The following is a 24,272-nucleotide window of genomic DNA, read 5'->3' as shown; positions in this document are numbered from 1 at the left end:
TAAAACGACATGAGGGTGAGTAATTAATCACAGAATTTTCATTTTTTGGGTGAACTAACCCTTTAATAATATGCACAATATTTACCATGCCATGTTAAATGAGCATAGAAAACTGACAATCTTTGTTTCTGATCTTGAAATCCTCATGGCTACCAGCATCAGTTTCCTTCTACCAAGATGCTGATATGAATACACATACTTTGAGGTCAACAACAAAATATATGCAAACTATTTATATTTTCCCTCTTTTTTTACAGTTCTAACTAGAATATATATATTGTATGTTATTATTTGCAGTTAGCATATAGGGTCATAACTGCAGGCCACCAGTTGAGAGGCAGGTATCAGTATTGCTTCTAATAGAGCAGATTGACAGGCACATCAGATAACTCTCAGCCTTTGTTCCTGTTGTCACAGGATGTTTATGGTGTTTTTGTCTTTTATCTCTTTTGCTCTTCATTTTTTTTTGTTATCGGCACCAATGCGGTGGAGTTTAAGTAACCAAATCCGAGCAGAATTTACTTTGTGTCACCTTGATGAAACTGTTGTTTGTGTGTATTTGTGTATAGGGTATCATATTTCAGGTGTGTGAAGTGCTCTGCTCTGTGATGATGGAGAGCCAGTGTCTTGATTTAGTGATTGCCAAACAAACCAAATGAGAGAGGGAAAAGAGAGAGAATCAAACACACCTACTCAGAACTACACTTGAGATTTCACAACAAGCTGCAATTTAGTCCAAATTTACAACACCTAGAAGTAACTTTAACCATTTCATCTTTCTTTCTTTTCATTTAAAAAAACGGAAAGGTACAGAATAATGACACATTTAAAGCCATGCAATGTGCTACAAGGGTATCCATCTCATTGTCCTCTTAGAGGTGCCCTGGTCATTACTGAAGATCCTTTTTTGTCATTAAGTGGGAGGATCGCCTTTATTTTTACCTTATGACTTCTGTAGCGATTAGCGCTTGCTTTATTCCAGTCAGACGGGGAGAGTAATTACTCAAGCTCTAGATAAAACACTGATGTCAGAGGTTCTCTATACATCTAACCGACACTCTCCAAAGCTGTAATGATTAGATAAGAGCGCATACGTGTCAAATATAAAGCATACGACCTCCAGAACTTACCAGGTACTAACATATAAGACAAAAAACTGCAGCTACAGAAACGCTACTCTTTCAGAGGGCAATTTAGTGCTCAGCCAAAGATCATCCCTTCATTTTACATGATCAAATGAAATATTTTGACTTCACATGATAAAATAAATGATTTTGACTTGATTTGTACAGTGGTGTGAAAGGCTGCATCCCAAGATTCCCGAGGCTGGCGACACCATGGCCCTGCAAGCATGTGGACAGGACTTGGAACAGCAGAGCAGCTGACATTTAAAGGACAGATAGCTGGAGGGGAGAGATGGTTTAGGTGTGGAGAAACAACACTTCTCCCATGAGTTTCCACTTCAGAGCTTTTTGACCGACCACACAAGCATGCCAAAGCACTAGTAGCGTGTCTACTGTCAGATCCTCTCCTGTCTTTTTCCACCCATCTTCATTTTCTCAAGGATTATGCTACGAGTTTATTGCTTCTTTTAGAGGGGCAAATCAATGTATTTTACTTATAAATATCCAAATTAAGCAATATCACATAAGCATGCTGCACTGAATATCAGCGCAAGAAATTAAAGGCATAGTTTACCAAAAAAAAGGTCATTCACAAAACAAGATAATTTAAGAGTCAACAGAGTGCAACAATGTCTACTCACTTTCAGCAGCCTTGGTTCTGGAAGTATTTTTCCCATTCATTTTTCCATAAGGATTTTTAAAACATCTCTAGTAAAGAGTTATAAGCCATGAACCAAAACAATCAGCTATGAGGTAAATCACAACATGACAACTTTATTTTGAAGCAAAAAAGTATCAGACAATCGGACAAAAAGACAAAGGTGTAAGGACTTCAGTAAAGAAAAGAACTACAATCCCATAACGCATTGTGAATGACTGAATTAAAAACAACAGATAAATATAAATCTATTGACTTGTATGTGTTGATTGTATATAGAAACTATACATGCATGCAAAATATACATGCATATACAATATTAAAGTAGTTTGAGAGTGTAGAGACTATTACACCATTTAAATTACTTAATGAGAGTGGGGGGACTCTCTTTTCAGAATCATGGATAATATAGTTTTTCATCACAAATTCTGATGTTAAACATGATTATTAAACAAATAAGTTGAAATGACACTAACTGAAGGCTTCAACAAAAGCATATACCATCGATTAAACTCGCAGATCACAGTAGGCCTGTCTGTTTTAAAAGATTTATAATTTATCATTAAAAATCAATTTCCTCTATGGAGATAATGAATGGGATTTTTACTTCCGGAGACAGACTGTTGAACTCTGTCCAAACTCTGTCCCCATTGAGTTTCACTGTATGGACAATGAAAGAGATATTTTCAAAATATCTTCTTTTGCATTTCACATGAGAAAGCAAGTCATACAAGATTTAAAATAAGAAGTAACTGATGACAGAATTTTTGGGTGAACTATCCCTTTAAAAATCAAGGACTCGACTTTCAATTTTTTTTCCTTTATAAAACACTTCTAAAAAAGCCCAGTCATCAAGCATTGTGTGTTGCAAACAAACATACATACAACAGAAGAGAGGAAGTGAGTATAATGGAGTGACCACAGAGAGCACACCGTAATCAAGCCAGGTTTTTAAGCTCCACTTCAAGTGTTTTTTTTTTTTGCATTTCCCTCTTCCTGCTCACACAAAACAAACAAATCCCACTTCCACTCCACACCGCTCACATACTCTGATCTGGAACACCACAAAACCATCATGGAGTCATTTCAACAGTGAAAATGTAGTCCTAAAGGCAATATATCAGCATTCATTGAACGCTGCACAGCCAAATCAGATACGAGGACCAGAACTGTGCAATAAGGGATCTAAGCTAGCACTGAGGACAGTTCAAACCTAAATTGCACATGACCACAGCTGTCTCATGGGAAATATAGTCTCATCAATAAACCAAAAGGAAATTAAGTTTACATTAACACAATTTCAGGAAGACCTCAGGGTGAGAAAAAAAAAAAAAAAAAAACCTAAGCCTCAACCACTCTAAAATGCATGTATCATTGTCATTGGTAATAGCACACATGCAATTTGATTATATAAAAGGATATGTACATATGTTCAACCCAGTGACAAGACACATCGAGTTTTGTATAAAATCTCACCCATTACTCTAGACCATTTAACACCACACGTACATACACAAAATATATGCATCCGTCCTTAAATGCATTGTCAGATTTTTCTTTAAGCTACATACACTTTCAAACTATACATCAATGGCTATGAATTAGCTTTCAGTTTACCTGTTACTTTAATAAAACTGGCCTCCACTCATATTCTGCTATAATGGCAGTGCACTGACGCAAGCTTATTAGAGCATTAAATGTAAAGTCAAATCAAATGAACATTAACATTTAACATACAGTCCTCCTTTTTCCGGCCATCTGTTTCCCTGAGGAAACAGAGCGTTCAGTAGTGGTATTTACCAAGGCCCTGAGTTCAAAATGACTTAATTTGTTCATCTGAACCATTGGCAGCCCATCTATTAGCCCATCTGATCAGCCCTCAAGTTGTGCAGGTATTGTTACTTAGTAAACAAGGGCAAATAATCTACTTGAAAAGAAAAGAAAAAAGACATCATTATGTATATTTGGGGCACACAAAGCTACTCTTTATTGCTGTAGTGTCAGACTAACCTTTAAAGTCTTGCACACTATTAGCAAAAAGTCTTGTGAGATCCAAGAACACCTTGGAAACCAAGTAAGCCCTTTGTTATTGTGTTTTGCTGATTAAACTTTAATACTTCAGTGTTTCTCATTTCAAAACGGTGGCTCTATGAATGAAACAGGCAAGAATAAAATGACAATCTTGGGTCAAGACTAAACCACAACACACCTGATGTAATGTGTAGAGACCCCGATGTCACAGATGGAGAGTCACTACAAATCAAATGACAATGAAGTTCATCAACAGGTCAAGTCTACATGTGATATTCACCTGAAAATTCTAAAAGAAAAAACTAACAAAACAAAAAAAACATCAGGGGTGCTAAACACTACAGCAGACTAAACTAAGATATCTGGAGATATTTGCAGTGTCATATCTAGAGTTGCTCCATTTGCACATGAATACAGTGACCAAGTCTAAGCTAAATGAAATAAAGAGCAAACCAGTGCATTTTTTCAAAGAGGAGGAATAATAAATCAGAGGTGTCCTATTGCAGTCCAGTAACCATGCTTAAGAAAATGAATGTATAAATAATTGATTCAGTTGCAAATCCAATCAACCTAGTTTTGTCAAAATGAAAGCTAAATATCACCGTCTTGTGTTTTCCTCATCTGACATGCCATCCGAAGACCAAAATAAAGCAGAGGCTCCAGGGTTCTTGAAAAAGCATTTAATTCCCACGGCCTGTTTATCATCCTTTGTCTCTGGCTGTATTCTATATTCAAGAGTTCATGTAATCCACAGTCTAAAATCCTTAGGATGGTATTTCTTTTTTTTTTTTCAATTTTTCTTCCTTTTTTTTGTGTGTGTGTTCGTTTCTTTTTCCCCCAGCATACAAAAAGTCCCCTCCACCTAACTAAAATTATAAAAATGGAAGCCACTTGCAGGGAATAAAGTCACATAGAGACATGTTTTTGGGTTGTGGGGAGGAGAAAAGTGACCACAACAATGTGCGTCACCTATTCCTTGATCCAGAGCATATCAATAAAAAAATATGTGAGTAAAAACCTCACTGCTTTCTTCCAGCATTGACATCTTCAGTAGTTGTTATGTTGTAAAGAGACTCCATCATGCAGAGGACTGTTCTTTGTCCTTGTGTCCATATGCATTTTTTTCATCTCCTAATGCAAAAATTACATATTTCTACATTTGCCCTTTAATTAAATATATAAACAATAATTTAAATAAACCTGAATAAATAAATATATAACTCTGAATGAATAAATAAATAAATAAAATTACAAATGAGATGATAGACTTGCAGATAGATAGATAGATAGATAGATGGATAGATGGATGTCTGACTTCTTCTCATTAAGTTTGGACACTCTCTAAATGAATGCTTTGCTTCAGGTTGAATGAGGAACACTGTTCTCTCTCCTCAATGTCGTAGAAACACACAAATACAAACAAACTAAATGACAAGAGAATGAAAAAAACAGTAAAAAAAGTATGTGTATACTGAAAGAGTTAAAATCCTAAACTCTTCCTTGTAATGTAACTGCATTAAATCATTAAACCAAACATGCCCTCTTTTAGAGAAGAAATATCTTTTACTGTATATTTTTCTGTATCTCTTTATCTTTTCAGTTCCTCTATATATACTTTCGGGTTTATCTTTTTTTCCCCTTTTTAACTAACATTTAAGAAAACTAGCATTCCAGCATATGGAAAGCTTTTCCTGTACTGTATGTCGTCTCTTGACCTGATTGTTCAGGCAGCTGTCTGAACAGTCCCCTTCTGTCTAGTCATGCTCTAAGGGGCCAAACTGCTCTCAGGTCTCTCTCTCCAGTTTCTCTCCAGTCCTGTCGGACGTTTACCACAAGCAAATACAAAATGGTAACAGGTCACAAATGAAAACAGGGAGATAGAGAGAGAAAGACTTTAAGATGGAATGCCACATGTCAAACTGCTCCCTGAAAAAAATAACAGAGATTGAGTATTGGGCCTTAGAAATAACTAACATTAGGTAAAGTTTCATCTATTTCTTCTAGAGCCCACAATTGTTATTTGGCTTGTACTTTCCCCGTCTTTTCCTTGTGCTGCCTCCGACTGACTCTCTCTTCTTCCTTCTTTCCTTTCTTTCCAGGGGCTGGTGATTTTACCCTGTGGCTCTTTTATGAACACATTTTCTTGGGTTGTGAGAATCCCCTGGTCTAAGCTACCTGTGCTGTTGCACTTTTTCACAAACGGGGGCGCTAGAGAGCTCGGCAGAAGCAGCGATGTGAGCGACAGGCTGCTCGGTGTCTCGGAGAGCTGTTGGCTGTCGCAAGTCTGGTTAGAACCGCACCGTACCATCCCTACATCCTCATCGGAGTCTTGCCGAGTTCTTCCTGCATTAATGTCCCTTTCACAACTGCTCTTGCTGCGCTGGTGCCCCCTCATAGTTTGGAGGTTCTGGGCGGCTGGAGGGCTGGGTCTCAGGGTCTTTGTGGAGAGGCTGGAGCGATCGTCAAGGAGTGTGTCCAGCAGTGGCTGGGTGGTGAAACTGAGCCCTTCTTCCATGGTGGTTGGTAGGCTGCTCTCTGAGCTGCCCGTAGCCAGGGAGGAGTCACTGTGAGATGAATACTGAGGGCAGAGAGGTCGAGTTTTTAGCAATGAATTGATAATGACACAATGCATAAGTTGTAAACGCGTGTAAATCAAACCTGTGTGGTGAGCAGCCTGGTGTTTGCTCCAGGAGAGCGTAGAGATGCCCATGAGGCTGGGGAAGTTAGCCGGAGCCCTCTTGGTTTGTGTCCCGGTCGGCCTCTCGGGGGTGCCGGGAGGGCCGCAGCAGCTGGGTGGAAGAATTCAGCAATGAGATGGATGGGAGTGGTAGAACGGCTTGAGGCTCCAGAAACCCCTGGGTATTCCTGATTACTGCTGGGAACTCCACCTGCACACAAACTCAGTTACTCGATTTGAATTGAATTTAAACTGAGGTGGCAAAGAGGATGCAGATTTGAGTTTGAATTTAAGGACATGTTGCTAAAAAAAGTTGCTGGCAACATGTTTAGATACTCAAGTATTTGTTCAAAACCTGTTCAAATGTTATCCGAACTTTCCAAATTGAGTCACAAATAAAAATGATTTGCAAGTCCCCAGCAAATTGAAATAATTACATGGTAACTATTATTAAAAAATGCCATTGGCTTAATTTATTTTACTTTGTTAATTTAATTTAATATCTAATTTAATTCATTTTACTGTCTTAATTTATGCTGATGGTAATTTAATTTGTTGACGTTAGAGCGATGTGTAATATGTTTGCCTCTAGTTTTAAGAGTCCCATGTCATGTCAATATAATGATAAAAGAACAAGGTTTGTAGCTCACTGCATTGGTAAATGCCAAACAATCTTTTCAAAGTTTTCAGTTGTTAGTTGAGTTAACGCAACAAATTTAATGTAATCCCTTTTTTAAGTTAGATCAACTGTTTTTCTAGTGTTCAATTCAAAATCTTATTTGGAAAGGGACACAGTTTTTCAATTCTGAACTTTGCGCAACTAATGTGCACAACGGTTTTCTTGCTTTGTTCTCCAGTATCATTCCTGTAGCACTGTGGACTGTGTGCCACATTACCTATGCTGTGACGAGCAGGTGTGTTGTGATGTGGACTTTGAGAACTGGCTCCATTCACTGCCACCCCCTCTTCTGTCCCAGAGCTGTGAACCCGAGAGGGTCGCCGTAACCTGCTGTGACCTCTCCCTCCAGGTTCTTCAGTGTTTAGGCACTCATCACAGCCCCTTTCCTGAGCAGAAACATTAGCATGCACTTTCAGGATCCTGGGGAGACTTAAAGGTCTCTTAAACGCTAACATCTTACTTTCATGGTAAACCTAACTCTTTTAGGTTCTCTGCATTAAGGGCTTCCCTCTATAACAATAAAAGGGATTAAGGAACGATTAAGCTCTGCTAGATCATCGGAGCCATCTGCCCCACATACTGTCTTTATGGAGTTTCTCTAACAAATAGCAAGAGATGTTTAAAGTCTGTTAAAGAATTACACTGGTTGAGCAGAGCTACATTCCCCATGAGACTGCAAGATTTAGACTAACAGCTTATAGTTATTTGATTTCTTAAGTCTAATTAGTGCGAGTCTGTGGTCATTCTCACTGATTATATTTAATTAAAGGATCATTGTTTGAGATGTAAGGGATTACAGCAGTTTATATATCAGATAGAGGTAGATCATTTCCATTGGGCAGAGTTTTCATCTGTTACTGTTACTGATAGTTATTGGCCGTAGCATGAAAGCAATTATCAATAATCATCGATAATAAATACAGATATTAGCATGAATCCTGACGAGTGCATACCTTTTAATTAGATTTGAACATTTCAGAATGTAGATACTAAGATAATTGTGGGGGTGAAGAATTCAAAAACGACAAAATATTTTTTCTGAGAGAAAGTTCACCTTGCCCTCTTTGGCAGACATCTGGTACACGCTCTGCTCGTCCAGGCTGAGGTCATCAGGCAGCGCTGGTGAGGATGACTTATCTGAGAGCTGCTCCGACCTCAGAGATGCCTGCTCCAGTTCAGCCATGTGGATCTGCTGTGGGCAAGAATTTATAGCAGTGAGAATTGAGAGGGCTTTTAATCATTGGAATCCTTCCCCAGTATTTGAATTTCTGCAGACTTTTACTTATGCCAGTTTAACGGTTTTGTGGAGTTTGCACAGTGTTGAACGTAGTTTGAGTGATAAAACTGTCAAAAGAGACTTGAATTGTTATGGACAGCATGGTTTATGTCTGACAACCTGATGATGACTTTCCAAAGAAGAAATTTGGGTAATTCAAGAAGAGCGATGTTTAGAGTCAAACAGAGTGAGTGGGAGAGAAAAGCTTGCAAATCAGAGATGTATGGAGAGCAGAGACAGGGGAGTGGAAACAGACTGATGGACTGACATTGTTGGCAGCCTGGCAGAATGGCGGGATGACAGGTATGGAGGTTACGGCTTGAATTACTTCTTTCCTGAACCACCCCTGTCCTGTCCGGCACTGTGATGGAACACAAGCATTGAGAGATTTTGTGTGTGTATATTAAATGTTGTGCTATAGTAAAATAACATCTATCTATCTATTATTGTAATATATTTGAAAATGTAATTTATTCCTGTGATGCAAAGTTGAAATTTCAGCAGTCATTACTCCAGTCACATGATCCTTCAGAAATCAGGATTATTTAAACATTTAAATGACCATTCATTTAAAATAAAAATCATAACCATAGATTCAGCTATCATCTATTTACCTATCTATCTGTAAGGCTTATACATTTTCAAACTTCAATGCTTTTTAAACTGCTTTCAAGATAACATTTAGTCATTTGATTTTTTTTTAAATTCCAATTCATTTGAATTGTATATCTTTAAATTCAAATTACATCATGTTTGCTAAGTTAAAACTGAATTTAAAAGCCATTCTCTATTCAATTGTGAAGATTTGGATGTAGGTTAGTTTTTAAGGTTAGAGTTCTTAAACTCAAGGCTTAAGCTCCAGTGTACCTCTTGCGGATGAGTCCTGCAGTCCTTGCAGATGGGTGGGGAGGAGTAATGATGGAAGACGGAGCCAGAGAGGTTGTCAATCATCAGCATCTCCCCTTCAAATGAATCTTTGATAAGCAGCGATACACTGTCCAGCCACAAGTTCTCCTGGGATACAAACACATATCATCAGAGTTAATAACACAGTAAAATAAGTGCAGAGCCATCGACTGGGATTTGGGGATCTGGGAACACTTTTCCAAAATCTCTGATGAGGGAGCACACTAAGTCTGAGCAGTTCAGAACTGTAATTCTATACAAGAGGATGTATTAAACAATTGTTAATTCTTCTAACAATTGGATGTATTAAAGTATATCTAATAGGGATGCACAATATGATACAATAAGCTGATAATGTTATGGCTGATGAAGGGCAAATAATAAAAAGTGATCCACCGTATTTTCAAATATATATAAATATTGTAATATTGGCTGATAACCATTATGGTGCCGATACACTGTGCATCCATGATAGTACACTTAGAGATGGTCTTTGCACTAGAAAATAGAACATCCTACCCACCTGTGTACTCACACACACACACACACACAGGTTTGTTTTTATGGTTTATGGGGACTCTCCATAGGCGTAATGGTTTTTCTACTGTACAGACCATATATTCTATTGCCCTACACCAACCCTACCCCTAAACCTACCCCTTACAGGAAACTTTCTGCATTTTTAGATTTTCAAAAAAACTCATTCTGAATTATTTTTAAGCCTTTTGAATTACGGGGACACTGAAAATGTCCTCATAAATCACCTTCTCGTTGTAATACCTATGTCATACCCATGTTATTATACAAATTTGTGTCCTCATAAATCACATAAACATGCACACACACACACACAGGTTTGTTTTTGTGAATTGTGGGGACATTCCATAGGCGTAATGATTTTTATACTGCACAAACTGTGTGTGCTTTTGTGTGCTACCAACCCTACACCTAACCCTACCCGTTACAGGAAACTTTGTGCATTTTTACTTTCTCAAAAAAAAAAAAACTCACCTCACTCACACACACACACACACACACACACACATACACACACATTTCACAGTCACACGCTCCACACACAGAGTACTGCTCAGCAAAATCCTTTGTGGAAAAAATTTAAAGCGTTACAAAGCTCGAAAACATGTCTAAGGCACCTTAAAAGTTTTTGAAATTTGGCTCAACTTGAGGCTACTGAACACGTAAACAAAAACCTTTCGCCTGCATCAATCAACGTCTATTTCAGCTTCCCTCATAAATGCCACGTCACTCAATGCTAATATCAAGATAAAGTAAATGTTGTGCAAGTACAATTCCAGAACAAAATACGTTTCTGGGAAAGGGAATAAAGATCTGACCATTCAATATTCAATTTACCCAACAGAGCAGTTTAGGAAGCAGTCAACTGAAGGATCAATCCAACACAATCATAATGTAGCGTTATCTAATAACAATAATTTATTTCTTGAGGTAATTGCGCTCCTTGCGTCACCGCCAGCTTGCCAGAGCCAAACGCTTTTGATTTCCTACATGAATAAACAATTAAGATGAAATGACTAATCTGAGAAGGAAAATTGATCAGGCTGGCCTGCCTGCTAATTTGAAGTGCACTTGGCTATTAGCAAGCAACCTCTCATATACAACAAAAAGGACTAACAAAAGCCTTTACATTAAGAGCTCTTGCAAACACTAGCAAACCTCAGCACTTCTAATGAGTTTGACTGCAAGACTTCACACTTAAGGCCTGACACCAACTCACAGGCTGCTATTATCCCCTGCAGATTAACACCTAGCAGTGGCCAGTGTTACAGGATCACACACACCTCTCTGTAGTCCAGAGGTTTAAGTAACCAATTTATGGTTCCAACCATGACCCACAGAGATAATGGCCCGCTTGGGTCTGGTTGTGGCCAATGCACAGGGCAAAATTTTTAGATTTTCAAAAAAACTCATTCTGAATTATTTTTAAGCCTTTTGAATTACGGGGACACTGAAAATGTCCTCATAAATCACCTTCTCGTTGTAATACCTATGTCATACCCATTAAGGCCTGACACCAACTCACAGGCTGCTATTATCCCCTGCAGATTAACACCTAGCAGTGGCCAGTGTTACAGGATCACACACACCTCTCTGTAGTCCAGAGGTTTAAGTAACCAATTTATGGTTCCAGCCATGACCCACAGAGATAATGGCCCGCTTGGGTCTGGTTGTGGCCAATGCACAGGGCAATGCAGTCACGGCCAGTAGTGCAAGAACAATAATTTTCAATATGGCTCTGAGCACGAGTGCCACATTTATGGGTGTTATAGTCTCACCTGTGCCGGCGTGGGTCATAATTCGTATCAGCCGGATGGAGCAGGGAAATGTTGCATAATTGGCAGGGATGTAGTTTTAATGACATTTCAACATATAGGAGTATCAGTGTCTCAGCATTTGGCTACCTCAGTGCTCCTCAAATCGCAGGTCTCCACAAATCGAAACGCAAGAGTGTGTACACCTCCAAACCATCTCATTTAATGAGCTTTCCTTTCTGGCGGCTTCCCGGTGGCAAATCACTCAGCACATGGTGCAAACAGGTGTGAATTCAAGGAAAAGCAGCATCTGCCGGTTTTGCACTTTTCTGAAGGTTGTGTTTTACAGGTAGATGAATCAAGCAGAGACGGCTGTGAACTCGATACAAGGCGATACAAGACATAGTCTGACTCTAGTCTGTTCGTCTCTTTCTCATCTGCTGACTACAACTGTGGTTTTGCACAATGCTGATCATGAGGAAAATTATGTGTTGCTGGGGACCTAATCAGTACATGCTGTTTCCTCCCAGACTGACACATTAACTCACACTGAGTTAACTCTGTAGAACGTTCTATCTATCCATCCATCCTTTTTATGTTTTTGAAAGAGGTCTCTTATGCTCACCAAGGCTGCATTTGTCTGATATTTGAAAAACACAGTAAAACAATAATAATGTGAAATATTATAACAATTCAAAATAACTGTTTTCTATTTGAATGTATTTTAAAATGTCATTTATTCCTGTAGTGGCAAACCGTGATACTTTTATTTGTCCAGGAATCTTTGATAAAGAAAGTGCAAAAGAACAGCATTTATTAGATTTTTTTTTCTGTAACTTTTTTAGTTATTTATTGCATATAATCCTTCAAACTTAATGTTTTAAAACTTTTTTTTTCAAAGTTTTTGTCAAGTCATTCAAAGTGTATCTTGACAAACTTCAGTTTGAGTTTCTTTGAAGTCAATTAATTTTAAAGGGGTCATGAACTTTTGTACTATTTTTTTGTACTGTTCTGTGGCTTCCACTTATAATGTGATCAAAATTTTTACATAATTTTGAAGTAATAAGCAATTTTCTGTCCTGTTTTGACCCCCCTCATCAGAACACTGTTTGAATAGGCGAGGCGGATTGTAGACTTGGAAGTAAACGCTCACTGCTCTGATTAACAATTGTGTATGTTTGACAGCCTACATCCAAGTTATATAAAAAAAACAAAACAAGGCATAATAACATGAAAAAAAGAACAGCCTATATAGAGTTGCACAAGCTCTGTTACCCATTTTTCATGGATACCGTAAAAATCAAAAACGCATACTCGACACACCATGTGACTCAGAAAATCACCTTACTTTTCTTGGCCATGGCATACAGTGTGACCAGAAAAGCTGAAGTGTTTGAGGATGAGAAGAGCTGTTCAGCAGAAATTCTGCAGTCAGTGTGTCAGTGAGCAAGGCACAATTCAGAAGAGATGTCTAGAGTGGGAGATGACTTCCCACTGCATTTAAAATATGTTCTATTATAAATACACACTGAACTGTGCTTGAACTCAGGACGTAAACCTCTCTTTCACAATCTGCTGCTCAGTTTTAGCAAGCTTTACCGATGTAACAAATAACAGTACGTTTGAACTGCCAAATCAGTTGCCAAAGCAGTTTATCTTTGAATAAATACAGTAAGAACAGTACAAATAAGGAACAGTGCGAAGCAAATAAAAAAATACAATTATTCAAAAATACATAAAAATAAAAAAAAATATAAAGTCATTATAAAAAACATAATTAGAGTTATAGTAAACTAAATAAAATTACAAGAAAATGCTACATATGTAGTAAAAATATTTATGGATTTATGGATATCCATCCAATATAAAACAGAATAATTCATTTTGTGAACTCTCCTGCTGACCATATGTGAATACAACACTTAAGCTCATTAATGATATATTTGCATTCCTTGTGTCTCTAACCTTCTTCCGTTCTGCTCTCTCTCTGAGGAGATGAAATGCTTTCAGTCTGCTGACATGACTTCTGCTTGAAGTCAAACTAGTTTTTCCCATTCTTGTTCTGCTGACTGTCATGCATACCTCTTTCCTGTCTCTGTGTCTCTCTTTGTCTCCCCCTCTCCATCTCTAAACCCCAAGCCTGCAGGTAGTGATAAGGCTGTCTAGTTTGTGGTGTTTGTGTGCACCATTGCATTTGTGTGTGTTTGTCACTATCGAGACGAAACCCAAAACAGGTATGGGACATCTCTTCCTCCAGGCAGTGATCTGTCTCTTTGGATCTTTGTATTCAAATAAACTAACACCAGCACTGGGGCTCAGCGCATGCGCCAGCACTGCGACAGCTGAAGACATGAGACATCAGGGTATCAAAAAAGTATTTTGAGAGTTCTGGAGACTTATTTAGCTCCATTCATTAGACTAAACTTCTAAGGAAGTTTAAGTGGAAATTCCTCTACGTGGAAGAATTTGCTTTAACGATTACCAACACCTTCAAAGCAACAGCTATCTGGACTGATATGGCACTTTTTTCATGAACAGTATTGGACACCAAACATTTTCAAATTTACCAAACACATACATATTTAACCATTTCCCACATTTTAAATGTTATCATATTACATCCTCCCATAACAACAAAGTTACATTTCTTAAAACTGTCTATAAATAAAATGTCAGTTTTATTTATGTCAAAAATAGTATGAAATGGTGGTAAGACAAGTAAATAATTTGATTACATTTTCTCAGTTTTTACAAAGTATGTTGATGGTCAACATATCATCCTTCAAAACTGTGTAAAAAAAACCAAAACTTAAAAACAAGTGAAAGTAATAAACTTTTCATAAATTAAATTAAAAGCAAAATTTACTTGAATAATATAATATTTAGCTAGCTAGTCTCTATATCAAAAAAAAAAAAAAAATATATATATATATATTAATGTTTTTATACAAAGTGACATGTCTGTCTGTATATTTGTCTACTTAATTTTAAGTTTATTTAATTTTATTATATTAAAACTTCTTATATGGCAAACATAAAAATTTATAGAAAATATAACAGCTCATATAATTACAATTAAAGTTTCTGAAGGTTATGCACTTCCTTTCACTGACCATTTGTTAAAAAAAGAAGAAAAAACAATTCTTAAGTGTTTCTGACTCCAATTTGTATAAAATAAAAATACTGCAACAACAATCTGAAATCTTTTCTTCAGAGTGTAAATTTGAATGTTATGCTATGTAAAGGCAATATACACCTGAATGCATGAGCGTGCACAAACGCTAGGTACATAAACAAACCCAGGCTCACTACTGAATCTGTGTGCTTAACACTGCAATGAATTCAACCCTTCAATTAGCATTCCGTTCCTTTTTCTCTCTGTCCTCCTTCTCTCTTTTCCTCTTCTCTCGGCAGTTACATAATCTGCTGCAGAAGCTAAAAATGGAGAGGTAAAGACAATTATAGCTCCACAATAGCTGCCTGACAGTGAGTCATCACGCGTGCATGTGTGTGTGTGTGTGCGCGCGCGAGTGCACCACAACATTTGTCAGTATTCTGTTTGTAGCAGTTCAGTCATGCATATGCTGAACTTTTCTTTCCTGGTGGATTTGGATCAACAGTTAATCATTTGATCCTTAACTTAATTACAAAAGGTGATTAATGTAGTTTAGTGTTTACATATCTAAGAGAGCATTGCGGACTGACACAATGTGTTGCCATGGCGACATGACCCAAGCTGAGGCGAGTCCCGAGGTTCTATAATGAAAACGTCTCATTCTGTGGCTTCTCCTTCCCCCTTTTTATGCCGCTTTTGCCCTTTTTAGCAGACCCAAATCATACTCTAACTTCACGAGCAAAGGACACTAACATTTTTCCATGCATTAAGACAAATGATTGCTACAAAACACTACAGACACTACGCACACTCATACAGAATATTCAAAAAACCATCCATTCATCCATCTATATAGGGCTAGGTATGATGGTACTGTAGATACCACATGATGGTAGAAATGTGACAATAGCTAGAGATTCTGCTATAAGGGAGAATATGGTAGATGTGTCTGTGGTTAAGCAGTGTCGCCCTATTAATCTAAAGTACCGTAAATGCTGCAAATTTTTTGTCACTTGACTGTATATAGAAAGTGTCCATCATATACAGTTGACTGTGATTGAGAGAAGCAAATGGGAAAAGTGAGAATGCGTTATTTTTGATAAGATATTTTTGTACTTGGCAGGTGAAATAAAATGAATATTTTTTTAAAGCAAATCTGCTCACCAAGGCTGTGTTTACTTGATCAGTATACAGTAAAATACAGTAAAAATAGTAATATTGTGAAATATTATTACATTTTATGTGATTGTTATTACAAATTTTGTTATGTGTTGCTATAATTCATGTTATGGCAAAATACTCCGGTCTTCAGTGTCACATGATCCTTCAGAAATCCTTCTAATATGCTGAATTGGTGCTCAAGAAACATTTCGTATTATTATCAATGTTGAAAAAAAGTTGTGATGCTCAATTTTTTGATAAATATAATATTCAAAAGAACAGCATCTATTTGAAACAGAATCCTTGCTTTTTATTATTATTAATATTCAGCAAGGATGCATTACATTTATCAAACGTGAGAGTGAAGACTTTTACATTGTTATATAAAATGCAGACCCCCTATTAAATATATATAAATAAAATGTAGACCTATTAACATTGTGAATTTACATTTTGGGATTTAATTTACAGCATAAATATATCAATATTGTGATGCTGTATATACCATAAACATGATTTTAAATCACTCCTTGCGATACATCCAACCAAATCACATATTCACCAATTTATTCCTCCATTAACAATCAGTCAATCTACCTGTCCCATTAGCACTCCAATCATCAATCACATCTACAGTATCCATCATTAATGTGGTCATCCATAAGTCAAACCTTTTCTTAATCACTAAATTCCTCTGTCTACAATCTATCCGTGCATATCTACAATGCATCCATCATCCAGTAGTCGTGGATGATGGATGCATTTTAGTGACAATCTATCCTTTCTTACTTTCAACCAAATAATTAATTCATCAATCCATTGCTCAATAACCCAATCTCTTATCTATTCATCCAACCATCTAACCGAATCATAATATTCATGAATGCATCCCTCCATCAATAATCTGTTTATCAGTCCATCCATCCATTCCCTGCCATCACTGGGTGTGTGTGTCGTACCTGGGCTGGTGAGTAGAGTTTCCTGGTGCTGTTGGGCTCGTGGGCACCTGGGTGTGTGTTCGGGGAGTGAGGTGGAAGAGTAGAGCAGGGTCCAGCCCCTTGATGCCCCCCACTGCTCCTCTCTGCTCCAGACCCGCCTCCTCCGATGCAGCAGAGCGTTCCCTGGGCCAGCTCCAGTTCAATCTCCGCATCCATCTCTGCCTCCTCCTGGGCTTCTTTGTTGGAGTCATCTAGGTGTTTCATCAGCACTGCCACGACCACATTGATGAGAACAAACTGGGCCGTGAGCACAAAGCTCACAAAGTACATCGGAGAGATGAATTGTAGGCTGGGATTACAGGTGTATTCGCCCGGCGGGCATTCTCGAAGAGTGTCCTACAGGAGTGAAGAGAGAGTTACAATAAAGATATTTGAACTTCTACAACAGTTAGTTATGTTCAATTAATTTGACTGGACTCAGGGCCGTCTTTTGGGGGGTGTAACTGGTGCAGTCACCCCGGGCCCCACGCTTGAGGGGGCCCCGTGGCGAACGGACCGATGGGGACCATCCCCCCCCAGGAACGCGATCGCAAACGGAGCGAGGGGCAACCAACCTCCCGCCTCCCCCGGAACGCGATCGCGAACGGACCGAGGGGGACGGTCCGTCCACAACCCCACCCCCCACAGCTTCCTAACTCGCACCGGGCACCTCGTCAGCTAAGGATGGCCCTGACTGGATTAATCAGGTATACAGGATTAAAACACTTGATCACACTTCTTTTATAACTATTTTCATTGATGGAGTAAAATATGTGGACCGCAGGGATCAGCATTTCTTAATCAGATTTTTTAAGTAAAAATAAATGAAAATTTTTAAAATACTATTTTAAGATTATTTTAATTGAAAAAATTATTATATTTCATATGGGAAATAAGACAAAAACACTTATTAAATCATTTTTGCTTTGTGTCTGATACGTCAATAATAAAACTTTTATTTATTTATTTATTTTTGTGGAACTTATTTAACAAAAATTTGGTCATGTGGTGAAAACTTGGTACCTAATTATGAGACATTACACTAGATTAGCTGCATTGTAATAAGTTGATTTCTTCACCAGCCTCTTTGTCATGTTTTCCAGAGAAAAAAAATCTTTAAAATAAGACATTTACTTGCATTATTTTTCATTCTTATTAAAATCATAAGCCTAACAAGTGGTGTTTACACTTAAATTGTTTATGTTCAAATGGAGTAAGAAAAACTAATTAAATTAAATTCACATATTCTCTATATATATATATACTGTATATATATATATATATATATATATATATATATATATATATAAAAATCAAAATACAATACAATAACCTATGTTAGCTATGTTAGTTTCCACCATGGAATTAAAAAAAAGGTAATTGCTTGCAATTGCAAGTTTATATCTCACAATTCTGACATTTTTGTGAGATAAAATTGTGAGATACAAGTCGCAATTACCTTTTTTATTTTTTTTTATCTCAATTTTAAATACAATTTATTAAAACTGTATTTTAAATGAATAAAAAAAATGTAGCTTCAAATAATTCTGAAATTTTTACATTTTGTCTGAAATGTCAAACTCAAAATTTCCTTGTTTAAAAAACTGTAGTTTAACAGCTATTTGGTTATGCGCTGAACACGACACCCATTTCTGAAAATAATACTAATTACATCAATCAAACACTACCCATTAAATGATAAAACCATTTATCATGGCCTCGACATCCTGGCAGTAGATAACAGGTACTTAGTGTGACAACTGTCTTCCCCTTACTCTTCTTATCATCTGCAGTTTGATTAGCATGAGCTATAGGAACAACAAATCCCACAATGTCAATTTCATTCTAATTTACTTTGATATAACATAAACTCTCTTTTTTCCCCCTCCAAAGCTGTCGGGACTGAGAGGCAGATGGGTGCAGGCTCTGGCAGTAATTTTGCTTGGCCACTCATGCGTGTGGTTGGGGTTCGGGGAGGCGGTGGCTTCTCTGCAGGTACGTAAGAACTCAGGTTGTAATTTACAGCTCTGATTATGGTGCTTTAGCTGCCAGGAAACCACTGCAAGCCTCCGTCAACCATAAAACTCATTGTGTGTGCGCCTAATGGGGGGAGAGCCTGTCACCCTCCATCAAACACACTCTCTGGTGTGTGCGGGGCGTTATGCATCGATATCGCGCCAATGGGTTCTCATTTATTCAGGTGCGCTTTACTACTACTGAATCTGCTGAGCTGGTAGTTCCTCCATCATATACCTATCATAAAAACTCCAGGTTGGAGGGAGAGGAGATGAAACGCGGCAGGTTGTCTTTACACAGGCCAATAAGAACTCATTGCTCAAAGACAAGTGTATTAGAGACAAGAAAGGCACAGGGAGGATGAGAGAAACAATAATGAAAGAGGCTATGGTGTAATACCGTATAAAGCAAAAGGAGGGATCAAGAAGATTGCAGAAAGATGGTGAGAAGAGACTGTACTATTGTAGATTTACAAGCTGCTACCTCAAAGGACTCTTCATGGCAACCTATCCTGGCTACTGCGGTGAACCATTAGAAATCATAAGCCTTGCTTGTGAATGTTTCTAAAGTGTCTAGTTATATCATCCACAAGCAATCTGTCAACTTCTTCTGTTGAGTATTCTGTGCTTAAGTGGGTACTATTCATAGATGTCACTTACGATGGGCACCTTTTGCTAGGGCGGATTTGGATCTCATCACTTTATGAAATGGCAGCGTTATATCTAATACAGACGAAGCAAGTTTTCACTTCATTCGGTTTTGTTTTGTGTGCAATAATGAATGCAGATCCAGCATCAGAATTTGTTATTTTTAACATTTTGCTGAGCAGTCGCTTCAGCTCTATTCAGTCCCAGAAAGTGACAACAGCAATGTTCTCTTGTCTTTTTTTTTTTTTTTTTTTACGGTGGAACAATAAAACAAAATGCAAAGAAATGTATTCCTGTTGCTGGTACACTATAAGCCTAATGCAATTATGGCTCTGTTTTTTATGTCTTGAACCCCTCTTGAACCCCCTCCTACTCAAATCTAAATCATATTTGGTTTTGAACTGCTGATCCATGCATTTATCCACTAATCTACAAAATCCCAGCAACAACAGTGTTAATCTTGCATTTACAGTGGGGATAAAAAGTATTTAGTCAGCCACCAATTGTGCAAGTTCTCCCACTTAATAAGATGAGAGAGGCCTGTAATTTTCATCATAGGTATACCTCAACTATGAGAGAAAAATGAGAAAAAAAAATCCAGAAAATCACATTGTAGGATTTTTAAAGAATTTATTTGCAAATTATGGTGGAAAATAAGTATTTGGTCAATAACAAAATTTCATCTCAATACTTTGTTATATACCCTTTGTTGGCAATGACAGAGGTCAAACGTTTTCTGTAAGTCTTCACAAGGTTTTCACACACTGTTGCTGGTATTTTGGCCCATTCCTCCATGCAGATCTCCTCTAGAGCAGTAATGTTTTGGGGCTGTCGCTGGGCAACACGGATTTTCAACTCCCTCCAAAGATTTTCTATGGGGTTGAGATCTGGAGACTGGATAGGCCACTCCAGGACCTTGAAATGCTTCTTACGAAGCCACTCCTTCATTGCCCGGGCGGTGTGTTTGGGATCATTGTCATGCTAAAAGACCCAGCCACGTTTCATCTTCAATGCCCTTGCTGATGGAAGGAGGTTTTCACTCAAAATCTCACGATACATGGCCCCATTCATGCTTTCGTTTACACGGATCAGTCGTCCTGGTCCCTTTGCAGAAAAACAGCCCCAAAGCATGATATTTCCACCCCCATGCTTCACAGTAGGTATGGTAGTCTTTGGATGCAACTCAGCATTCTTTCTCCTCAAGTTGAGTTTTTACCAAAAAGTTCTATTTTGGTTTCATCTGACCATATGACATTCTCCCAATCCTCTTCTGGATCATCCAAATGCTCTCTAGCAAACTTCAGACAGGCCTGGACATGTACTGGCTTAAACAGGGGGACACGTCTGGCACTGCAGGATTTGAGTCCCTGGCAGCGCAGTGTGTTACTGATGGTAGCCTTTGTTACTTTGGTCCCAGCTCTCTGCAGGTCATTCACTAGGTCCCCCCATGTGGTTCTGGGATTTTTGCTCACAGTTCTTGTGATCATTTTGACCCCACAGGGTGAGATCTTGCGTGGAGCCCCAGATCAAGGGAGATTATCAGTGGTCTTGTATGTCTTCCATTTTCTAATAATTGCTCCCACAGTTGATTTCTTCACACCAAGCTGCTAACCTATTGCAGATTCAGTCTTCCCAGCCTGGTGCAGGTCTACAATTTTGTTTCTGGTGTCCTTTGACAGTGGTCTTTTATGTCTTCCATTTTCTAATAATTGCTCCCACAGTTGATTTTTTCACACCAAGCTGCTTACCTATTGCAGATTCAGTCTTCCCAGCCTGGTGCAGGTCTACAATTTTGTTTCTGGTGTCCTTTGACAGCTCTTTGGTCTTGGCCATGGTGGAGTTTGGAGTGTGACTGTTTGAGGTTGTGGACAGGTTGTTTTATACTGATAACAAGTTCAAACAGATGCCATTAATACAGGTAACGAGTGGAGGACAGAGGAGCCTCTTAAAGAAGAAGTTACAGGTCTGTGAGAGCCAGAAATCTTGCTTGTTTGTAGGTGACCAAATACTTATTTTACCGAGGAATTTACCAATTAATTCTTCAAAAATCCTACAATGTGATTTTCTGGATTTTTTTTTCTCATTTTGTCTCTCATAGTTGAGGTATACCTATGATGAAAATTACAGGCCTCTCTCATCTTTTTAAGTGGGAGAACTTGCACAATTGGTGGCTGACTAAATACTTTTTTGCCCCACTGTAAATATGTCACCTTTTTTGAGTTCTTGAATCGGGCAGCAAGAATAACTGTTCAGCTTATGGACATGAGCCTATGATGGTCAAATATTAGCCACTGAATACGCCGAATAATTAATATTCATTAGCTAAGTATTCACCATTTCTGGTCATCTGTGTACCTAAACTAATGTTAAAAGGTTTGGGGTCAGTAAGATTTCTATAGTTATTTATTTATTTAAAATAAATGTATACTTTTAAGCAGTGATTCATTGAACTGATTAAAAGTGACAGAAAATACATACATTATAATGTTACAATTTTGTTTATTTCAAATAAATGCTGCTCTTTTGAATTTTCAATTCCTCAAACAATCCTGAAAAAAATGTACCATGGTTTCCACAAAAATATTAAGCAGCAAATCACCGTATTAGAATAATTTCTGAAGGATCAGGTTACACTGAAGACTGGAGTAATGATGCTGAAAATTCAGCTTTGCCATCATAGGAATAAATTACATTTTAAAATATATTAAAATAGAAAACATTTATTTTAAATTGTAATAATATTTCAAAATTTTAATGTATGTTTTAATCATACAAATACAGCTTTGGTGAGCAGAAGAGTTCTTTTAAAAACCTTCAAACTAAATAAATACAAGTTTACTAACTGTCCCCCTCACTTTTTATAACACAGTGACGCTCATAGTACTATGGCTCTTTGTTCTGCTGTACCTTCATTATGCCGTTCCAGTTGTCACCAGTGGAGACCTGGAAGAGGGTGAGGAACGCCATGCCGAAGTTCTCAAAGGTGGCGTGCCGACTCATGCCCTCACATGGGTAGTCCTCGTTGCACACTGCAGGGAACAGATAGAGGCATAGAGAGAGTTTGTATTGTTGAATACTAAGTTTTGTGAATGTTTATCACCTAAACGTTTTGTCTCAATGTTACCTATGCAGTCATGCCAAATTCAGCTTTGAATTTAGAAGAACTGAACAGACAGAAAACCAGTGAGGTAGAGAAAGAAAGGGCTTGGAATGAAAATAAGCATAAAAAGGAGTAAAAGATGAGTAGTATGTGTTTACCCAGCTCTCCAAACAATTCCACCCCCAGTGCAGCATAAATGAAGAACAGCAGCATGAAGAGGAGGCCAAGATTCCCCACCTGAAAAACACCAGTCAAGACTGAAACCAGCACACATGCACTCATCCTAGACACAAAATTCAGGCAAGCATGCCATGATACATTTACACTGAATTATTTAGCAGATGCTTTTATCCAAAGCAAATAACAATGAAAAGGCAATAGCAGCACCACAATCTGGGTTGAGCTAAAGCTAGAGCCATACATTTTGACTTAGTTTTGAACTAAATCTCTCTAATCTTAAATCTGTAAACGGGGCTGCCCTGTATTCAGTGCAAAATCCATTTTATTTTCTGTTTTATAGTTTACAGAAGATCGATCACAATTCCAAGTGAAAAAATAAATAAATTCCTCACATTAACCCCACAGTGACTTAATTAAAAAAATAAAATGTCCCTATTGTTTCATGTTCAAACCTTACTAAATTGTGTTATATTTATGCTTAAAACCAGAACAAAATATTTCCCAAAGGTTTAAAAAAAAAAAAAACTTAATTCAAGATATATTCTTTCATTATTTTATGCAATTTTGCTTGTCATGTATATACCAAGGACGGATTAACGCATGAGACCACGCTCTTCCCGTAACGCAATTTCAGCCGTGCCCCCTCAGATATTTGAGCCAAGTGGATTTCAAATGCAGCTTTCAAAAGACAAAAAAAATAGCCGAATAATAGTTTTTTATATATTTGATGCGATCACACCGGTGTGATTCGAACGTTCAGTGCGGCACATCATCAGCTGCTAAATTCAAACCTGCGTTTGCGCTTTGGCTGGAGCTGAGCCAGAGACAGATGCCTTTTTAGAGCGCTGTTCATTACAACCAATCACACAAGATGCAATGGCCAATCAGAGGCGTTCAGATGAGTCATGCTGAAACGCCAGTGTTTTGTTCAGTGCGCGCTGGCTGACTGAAAAGTGCAGATGTGTGTACAGATGCAAGTAAGATATTTATTTCATAGCGTAAACGGCTTTAGTGATTATAATGGGAGTTTTTGAAAGTGTTTGAACTCTGGCTAGACTGGAGTCAATGATAATGTTCTTTGATAATGCAAATATTCTTTGCTCTCTTTCTGTACAATGGAAGTGTTATAATTAGTACCTTACAATGTTTTTATTAAATTCACATTAAATACAAAGTCAGTCGTATTAAGAATATTTTATGACAAGACACCCATATCTGGTACAAGTAAAAAGACAGGTTTTATGCGTACTTCATAAATTAGGCTACTTTGCCCATCGCCCGTTATAGATCAACTAACACAATCTATAAAGGTGCAAATTGCATGCATTTAGTTATATCTGATAATCAAGATATTTCACAATGAATAACATGCAATTACAGCCGAGGGGGGCCATTAATTGGTCATTGCCCAGGGCACCTACACTATATATATAT

The 24,272-nt window shown here is 37.8% G+C and overlaps 1 protein-coding gene across 1 annotated transcript in view; it reads right to left on the bottom strand.

The window, feature by feature from the left end:
* Positions 1–5,115: 5,115 nt before the first annotated feature.
* LOC107561340 (voltage-dependent T-type calcium channel subunit alpha-1I-like) overlaps positions 5,116–24,272 on the bottom strand; it is a 136,974-nt gene continuing 117,817 nt past the window's right edge. The window contains exons 29-36 of the mRNA XM_016245766.1: positions 22,817–22,895; positions 22,466–22,587; positions 16,878–17,252; positions 9,313–9,459; positions 8,224–8,361; positions 7,387–7,555; positions 6,472–6,701; positions 5,116–6,391 (exon numbers count right to left, since the gene is read on the bottom strand). Of these exons, the coding sequence (XP_016101252.1) occupies positions 5,801–6,391; positions 6,472–6,701; positions 7,387–7,555; positions 8,224–8,361; positions 9,313–9,459; positions 16,878–17,252; positions 22,466–22,587; positions 22,817–22,895 (1,851 nt within the window). The 3' untranslated portion in view covers positions 5,116–5,800. The remainder of the gene's footprint in view (positions 6,392–6,471; positions 6,702–7,386; positions 7,556–8,223; positions 8,362–9,312; positions 9,460–16,877; positions 17,253–22,465; positions 22,588–22,816; positions 22,896–24,272) is intronic.

This window comes from Sinocyclocheilus grahami, unplaced genomic scaffold, assembly GCF_001515645.1.
Source record: "Sinocyclocheilus grahami isolate Dianchi unplaced genomic scaffold, SAMN03320097.WGS_v1.1 scaffold768.1, whole genome shotgun sequence".
NCBI lineage: Eukaryota > Metazoa > Chordata > Actinopteri > Cypriniformes > Cyprinidae > Sinocyclocheilus > Sinocyclocheilus grahami.
This window is presented reverse-complemented; position numbering and strand designations above follow the sequence as displayed.